Source organism: Echinops telfairi, unplaced genomic scaffold (assembly GCF_000313985.2).
Source record: "Echinops telfairi isolate 266 unplaced genomic scaffold, ASM31398v2 ScPeMD7_5;HRSCAF=22, whole genome shotgun sequence".
NCBI classification, from domain to species: Eukaryota; Metazoa; Chordata; class Mammalia; order Afrosoricida; family Tenrecidae; genus Echinops; species Echinops telfairi.
The window spans coordinates 41,068,574-41,076,435 of record NW_022103901.1 but is presented as its reverse complement, the minus strand read 5'-3'; the positions used below and the strand labels follow the sequence as shown (position 1 = coordinate 41,076,435).

The 7,862-nt window shown below is 53.8% G+C and overlaps 1 protein-coding gene across 1 annotated transcript in view; it reads right to left on the bottom strand.

The window, feature by feature from the left end:
• Positions 1-7,862, bottom strand: part of SNX29 (sorting nexin 29) — a 464,053-nt gene that overhangs the window by 119,782 nt on the left and 336,409 nt on the right. The window contains exons 16-17 of the mRNA XM_004706258.4: positions 7,676-7,731; positions 3,373-3,454 (exon numbers count right to left, since the gene is read on the bottom strand). Of these exons, the coding sequence (XP_004706315.2) occupies positions 3,373-3,454; positions 7,676-7,731 (138 nt within the window). The remainder of the gene's footprint in view (positions 1-3,372; positions 3,455-7,675; positions 7,732-7,862) is intronic.

The window sequence follows — 7,862 nt, the reverse complement described above, 5'->3', positions numbered from 1 at the left end:
AAAAGACAAATGACAGGGGAGGGGGGTGGGTTAGGAAATGAGGAGCTGATACCAAGGGCTCAAGTAGAAAGAAAATGTTTTCAGAATGATGATGGCAACAAATGTACAAATGTGCTTGACACACTGGATGGATGGATGGATTGTGATAAGAGTTATATGAACCCCCAATAAAATGATTTTAAAAATAAATAAAAGACAAATGCCAACTAAACACAATAAAAACAAAACAACACCATTAAACTCAAGTGTGTTGCCTGCCAAAAGCAGGGCATGCCCCCTCCCCACCATCTTGTTTTAGAACAGACCAGACCTGTTGCTGTGGTGCCGATGCCGATCTGGGGGCCGGCATGTGCGCCTGAATATAAAGTTGCTGCACAGGGTTTGTCAGAAGCAGGTTGCCAGACCTTTCTTCTGCGGCACCTGTGAGTGGACTCGAAGCTGCAGCCTTTCAGAGCGCACCGCGTGCACCACCCAGAGGAGCGGACGGGAGCTGGGCGCTAAGAGGCAGCATGCTGGCACTTTTCCTCCGTGTCCTCAGAGTCAGGAGACACTGCAAAGGGAGGGAGCGTGTTCCTGCCTGAACGGTTCTTCTGGAACATTCCGTTTTATCCTCTGGGTGACACTGTTCTGGACCAGAACCACCCAATGAAGCGCCTGCAATGAGGCGATGTTCTGCATCCGCTCAAAACGGCGCCCACTCTCATGTGCGGCTACTACGACCTTGAAACAGGGCTAGTGCCTGAGAAACCGGCTCTCCGTTTCCTCGTTGTGGTTGCCGCAGCCACAGTGGCTGGCCACATGGTGGAGAGCACAACTGCCCTGCGGACACGCACTGGTCGACCCTCCCAACTGTCCTCCCAAGTCTCGTTTCTCCACAACCGCATCGTCTGTTCCTTTGGGCTGTATGCTCCTGCCTGCCTTTGGGGGGCATCCAGCAAACCTGGAAGTGACTTGTCTTCCAGATCTATGTATACTTTGTGGAATAAAACACATTTTTTCCAAGAAACTGAAGAAAAAGAGTGCACATTGGTTCCCGGGTCTTCAACCAGCCACCTTCTATCCCATATCATTTATGCTTGAACCAATGCAGCAAAGAATTTCTAGAATGCTGCCCACACAAGCTCCAATTGTGCTCTTGAGGTAACCAACCCAACAGCCCTGGGAGCTGATAAGAGAAAAGGAACTTCAAGCAAGAGGGGCTGGCTCACACCCCCCAGTGCCGGGGTGGGATGGGGGGTGGGGGCAGCCTGCCCCGGGGCGTGTGTGTTGCCTGGGCATGCTGGGGGCAGGCCTGTGGCTCGCTGACATTTGGCCCCGTCCTTGGAGCACGTCCAGGACCGCTCTGAGGACAGGGAGGGACAGGGAGAGAGTGGCATGAAAGCCCTCTGCCCGCGGTGGAAACAGTCTCCCAGGCAACGGCATCCTCGCGGTGTCCGTCTCATTTCATAGCGGACTTTGCAAAGCTAAAGCGCCAGGGCGCTTCGTGGGGTGAGCAGGAAGAGAGGCCCAGGGGAAAGGGCACGGGACCTCTCCAGTGGCATCGCATTTTCATTTCGCTCGAAATCACGCTCGCGCCTTCACTTTTTACACCCGCCCGCCAGGTGACACCTCCCAGCTTTCTGATGACGAGAAGCCCAATCTGAAGGGTTCTCCGAGAGGAGATTTTTGTTCGTTTGGTTTGTGGGAAAGGGGGAAAGAGAGAAGAAGATATTTGAAATGTCATATCCAATTTGCTTCTTAAGGAGAGCTGAGCGTACCGGGAACACACAATCTCATCTGACGCTTCCTAAATTGTTCTGCTGTCCGGCAGAACGTGTCAATGAGAATGGCCTGCGGGCTAAGATGAAGGAGCCCTGGTGGCGCAGGGCTTATCCATTGGGCTGCAATCCACAAGGTCAGCAGTTCAAATCACCAGCTGCTCCGAGGAAGAAAGCGGAGACTTTGGATAACAGTAAACAGTTACAGTCTTGAGGCCGTTCTACCCTGTGCTACAGTGTTACTGGGAGTCAGAATTGACTCGGTGGCCGTGGGTTTGGTTTGAGTCTGGTTGGGGGTAAGATGGTACAAACTCAGCTGCACATGAGAATTCAAGGGGTGCAGCTGCGAGTTCATACCTGTTTCTATTTAGCACGTCCCCTCCACTTGTATCTGCTACCGAAGACCAAGCCTTCTCCATAGGAGAGGTCTTCTGCCATGGGTCAACTCCCTACAAAGACCAATGGGCACGGAGCTCAAAGGCTTTTCACAGAGTCTGAAGGCATAAGAACAAAACCTACTGAAAACCATTGTGACACAGAAGTCAGGGTTGGAAAGACTGGCAGGCGCAGACAGGTGATTTGGGAATTGGGGTTCCCGGTTAGGAGGAGAAAAGGGAGCAACAATGAGGGTAAGCAGGCAGGACTGAGAGCATCAGCCAGTCTAAGCTGATGGCCATGTCACCTGCCCAGCAGGCAAAGGTCTCACTAGCCTCAGACACTGAGCCCCCAACCAAGAGTGGTCATCTGTTACGGGCTGAGCTGTTTCCCCCAAAGATGTGTTATAAACCCTAACCCCTTTGGTGGCTGGAATCCTATTTGGCAATGGCTCCTTTAGGTTTTTTCATGAGCAGAGTTAGAATACAATGTGACTTACTTACACGGCTCTCTGGACAGAGAAAACGGCAGGGAGAGAGCAGAGCTGGGGGCGAGAGATGCCACCCCCAGAAGAAGAGCAGAGACTTCCAGAGCTGCACCCAGAGTGGGGACCTCCAGCCTCCTAAGCCATGAGCTTGGGTGTGGCAGTCAGTCCCTGGTGACAGTTCTGCAGTGGCAGTTTCTCAGGTTTGCTTCTCAGGTACTCATGGTCCCTGCCTCTGAACAGAGCTGCCCGGGCCTTCACTGGGGAGCTGCCTCATCTTATTAATGTGTGTGGCTCCCAGCCCCAGAGGTGGCCACACCTGGACTCCATCCCAAAGGTCCCAGGCCGCCGCAGGTTCACGGATGGGCTTGTGAACCCACGCAGGCCAGTGAGAGCCAGGTGGAGAGGCTGGCACTGTTGGGGACATGTTGAGGAGCCAGCAAGGACACCACACTGGGAAGACAGGGGCTTCCTGACCCAGCACTTCACCCAGGGAGCCACGCCTGGCAATGACCGACCCTGGATAAGCCAAACCAGCCCTCCTGGCCACACACAGGTCACCATTGGAAAGCATGCCTCCCTGCTCCCTCCCTCCCTCCTGACTGCTGGCTACAGGCCTCTCAAAGCGTGGCACCTGGGGGTGGGGGTGGGGGAGCACAGCTTGCTAAGTACAATAGGCTATCATCAAGGGGCAAAGCAGCGCCGCAAGGCCACGCTGCTTGGGCTTCACGCAGCTGAACCGACGACAGGGCTCACCTGGTAGACGTGGAAAGCGTTGGCAGCCTTGCCCCGGAGAAACACAGATGGGATCCACACGTTGATCAGCGCCCGGTTTGATCTGGGAGGGAAAGAGCACACACGGTCATTTCCATGTAACACAACAGAGAGAGACATTTTTCACTAACCTAACCTAACCCATAGCCACTGAGTGGATTCCAACTCACAGTGACCCTGTAGGGCAGGGTAAAGCTTCCCTTGTGGGTTTCTGAAGCTGCGAATCCTCATCATTGTCCTCAAAGCTAAACCGATATGGGGTCACCTTGACAAAACCATGGGAAAAGGAGACAGGAACCTTAGAGGCAGTGAGTTGATGTGAATGGCGGGGGGTGGGGGGTGGGGAGAGAAGGGTTACCCATCCGGAGTGGACATGCAGACATGGCTGCAGGGCACATATTCTGAGATCTACGTTCCCAACATTGAGTAAAGAGATTTTAAAACAGAAGAAGAAAACCATTTTCTATTTTAAGTGGTATTAATTGCACACCGGCAACTTATGGCAACGAGTTTTAATTACACTTGGTAGCAGATTATGGGCCAGTCCCCAGATAGGCTGAGAGGGAACTTGCTTGAATGACATTCAGTTTTGTTCTAAAAGAGCAAGAGCACCTTTGAGGTCTCACCAGCTGAGGATCTTCGCCCTGTTTCGTCTGAACCTGCTAGCTACCCAGCTGCGAGCCACAAGGTCAGCAGTTTGAAGCCACCAGCTTCTTCAAGAAAGAAAAATGAGACTTTCTACTCCCAGAGAGTGACAGACTCACACCCATAGGGGCAGTTCTATCCCGTCCTATAGGGGGAGACGAGTCGGAATCCACTCGATGGCAGTGAGTTGTTTTTGGAGGATGGGGTCCTGATGAGGCTGGAGGGCAGTGGTTCTCAACCTTCCTAATGCCTCGACCCTTTCATACAATTCCTCACATTGTGGTGACCCCCCAACCATAAAATTATTTTCGTTGCTACTGCACAACTGCAATTTTGTGACTGTTATGAATCGGGCGACCCCTGTGAAAGGGTGGTTCAACCCCTAAAGAGGTTGTGACCCACAGGTTGAGAACCGCTGCTGTAGGGGGTCATGTGCAATAACACCCTCAGAGCTTCCTGTGTCCATGGGAGAGGTGCTCCCCCTTTTCCTGTGCCCACTTGAGACCCTGACCCCATCGTAAGATCAGACACCAAAGAAACTTCAGGAAGCCAGATCCCTGGCTCTGAGGGGGACAGCTGTTGGGGGAAGGGTGGAAAGTGAGAGGAACACAACAGATAATGACAAACGGGAGAACTGGGGACCTGGGGCCCAAATCTCTCCTACCCACCGTCCCGACCCTATGTGTTTGGGTCTATCAAGCAAAACACACCCAAATCCAAAACTTTGATGGAGCCCTCTAATGAGTGACTGACTCCCTGCTTTGACCTGTGTGGTCCCTTCCCTGGAATCGCCCTGGGATGGTTTCATGTGGGTGGTGACAGTCTGGGCTTATCAGGTGATTTCACACTCAAGAGTTGCGCATGTATTACACACGCAACAGCAGCCATCACCCCCTCCTGCCCCCTGGCTGGACCCAGGCCCTTCAGAGCCCACAAGCTGCCTGCTGTTGAAACATCGAGACCAATCAAAGCAGTCATCAGCAGAGTGCTGCAGGGTTCTAGAAGGCCCCAGCCCCGTCTCTCCTTAAAGCTGTCCACTGCCAGTGAGTGGATTCCGACTCATGACAACCCTGTAGGACACAGTAGTTTCTGAGGCTTCATAGGGCAAGCAGTTCTCAACCTGGGGGTCCTGACCCCTTTGGGAGGCGAATGACCCTTTCACAGGGGTCGCCCGATTCATATCAGTAGCAAAATGACATTATGAAGTAGCAACGAAAATAATGTTATGGTTGGGGGTTCACCACAACGTGAGGAACTGTATGAAAGGGTCGCGGCATGAGGAAGGTTGAGAACCACTGCCATAGGATTTCTGAGGCTGAAAATCTTTATGAAAACAGAATGCCTATTTTTTTTTTGGTGGAGAGGCTGGTAGGTTCGAGCGGCTGACCTTCCAATGAGCAGCCCAGTGCTTCACCCACAGCTCCACCAGGGCTCCTTTGCTTGAAGCTGTACCCAGGCTGCTTGTTTTCTCCCCGAGCCCCTCCTCTCTCCAATGAGCAGCTCATAAAAATTCACCAGCTTCCTGCACTTGGAATGCAATCTGGGACGTTGATGGTGGAAGATTCCGTAATGTGCTGTTCTCACAACCTCTTGAGTAATGAGAATCTTATTTCCACACAGAAAATAACCCTCAGTAACGGTTCTCTCTGGATGCAGCGTTTCTTCTGGGCTCTGCTCCTTCATGGGGTAAGATAAGCCCTTGGGGGCACTTTCCCAGGGCTCACAGAGCAAATGGCACTCCAAGCCCTGAAACTGTATGTCTGACAGGAAGGCCCTCTCATGGAACCAGAGCCCAGAACAGCCTGCTTCAACTCGTCAGGCCCCCATGCTGGTTCTCGAGAACCTTCCTCGGCAGATGAAGACAGACGCACCTTCCAGGCTGGCCTTGTGTCCCCCTTTCAGAGTGCTCCCCACACTGCACTGTACCTAGTGGTGCACATCACCATCTCCTGCCTTGATTGTACTTCATGGGCTCATTTACCCATTAAACAAGCGTCCACTGGGACCTACTCTGTGCAGGCGGGCACTCTCCTTGGCTGGGAGCAGAGCAGTGGAGGATGCCCAGAGTCCCTGTCCTTGGGAAACCTCCCATTATAATGTGTCATTATTCAGCCACCACTGGAACTCCCTAGTAAGCGGCCTGGTGGTGCAGCGAGGGGAGCGCTGGGTGACTGCTGTTGCTTGGGAAACGAGGAGGCAGGCTGCTTCATAAGGACTGACGATCATGGCAGCCCTGTAAGCTGAACATGAGCTGAAAGTCACTCAATGGCAATGGGTCTGGGGTTGGTTGTGGAGATTAAGGAGTCCTGGTGGTGCAGTGCTGACGCGCTTGGTAGCAAACTCAACGGTAGGCGGTATCTGCTTCTGCCAAGCTCCCTGTGCGGCCGTTCTGCCCTGTCCTCTAGGCTCACTGTGAGTCGGCGTGGACTCCAGGGCAGGGGACAGTGAGTGGAGCTGGGAGGACTGTGCTGGTCTCTGGGGAGGCTGCTGAGGGGCAGGGATTCTGGCTTACCGGCGCCCTATCAAGCACCTGGCACAGGCCCGGCCCTCAGCAGGTGCTTGGTTCCCTTCAGCTCCTCTCCACCAGCTGAGAGCACCCCTGCTATGAGAGGAGTCTACAGTAGGTCACTGCACTTGGGGGTGTCCGTCAACTCTGCACCACCTCAGCCTCCCGACTCCTAGCCTCGCCACCTTCTCCCCCACCCAGACAGCTGCCCCAGGGCGGAGTGCCTTCCCTGTCCCACCCTGTAGGGCCGGCAGGTGAACTTCTCCTGGTGAATACGGAATTAAGGCTCAGGAGTTCAGGGTGCCAGCTTGTCCACCACCACCCTGATGGGAGCTCCAGTCTGCCTGGCCCTGCCTCTCCAGAATGGGTCATTGACCAGAGGGCCCCTGCTCCTGAGGAAGCTGACTCTCCTCCATTCACCTGCTACAAGTCACCCCACTTGGTAACCGTATGAGAGACTGAGTCAGAAGACCAATCCCTTGAGGGTTATCAGTCGGGATGCCAAATGGAATGTGTCTGACCCACCCAGTGTCCTGCAAGCTCAGGGTTGCAAACTGGGACTCCCCAGGGGCCACACAGGTCATGACCTGAGCAGAGTGGGCAAGAGTAAGGTGACAGGGAACAGTGAGGACTGTGATGAACCGAGGAGTCTCGCCTTGGGAACAGCTTCTGCTGACGGTGGCCATGAAGGGACACAGGTTACACTCTAACGAGCAAGCTCCCACAGCAGCCAGGACAGATTGCACACCCCCACACCCAAACCCAACCCCCTGCCGCCCAGTGGATTCGGACACGCAGTGAGCCTGTAGGGGTCCGTGACTGTACATCATTATTGGAGCAGGCAGCCTCCTCTGGCTCTGAGGAGAGGTCTGGAGCCGGTAACCTTGCAGCTAGCAGCCCAAAGCCTAACCCACCGTGCCAGTAGGACTCCTTTTCAATCCCCAAGTAGGGGAGTCGAGCCTGCCTGAAGGGCAGATTCCCGTGAACAAGGCCCCACCGCCACACTAATCAAAACAGCCTCCGCAGAAGGGGTTTGAAAAATCCCTTCTGCTTCCCCCCGTGGTCCTCACAGACAGCCAAACAAAAGAGTTCTGTTTCTAAAGAGCCCCAGAGAGAGGCCATCCCTGGACTTACATTTCAAAATCCGACAAACTCTGGTCTTCCGATGTTTGACTCAAATCTCCAGGCACCTGCCATCGGGAGAGAACATGCACAATGTTACCACAGTTTGCATGATGACAAAGAACTCTCTCTGACGACTGGGAAGAATGAGGTGGGGAAGCAAGGACTGAATAACAGTCAGTGATTTTCTGGAGGGGAC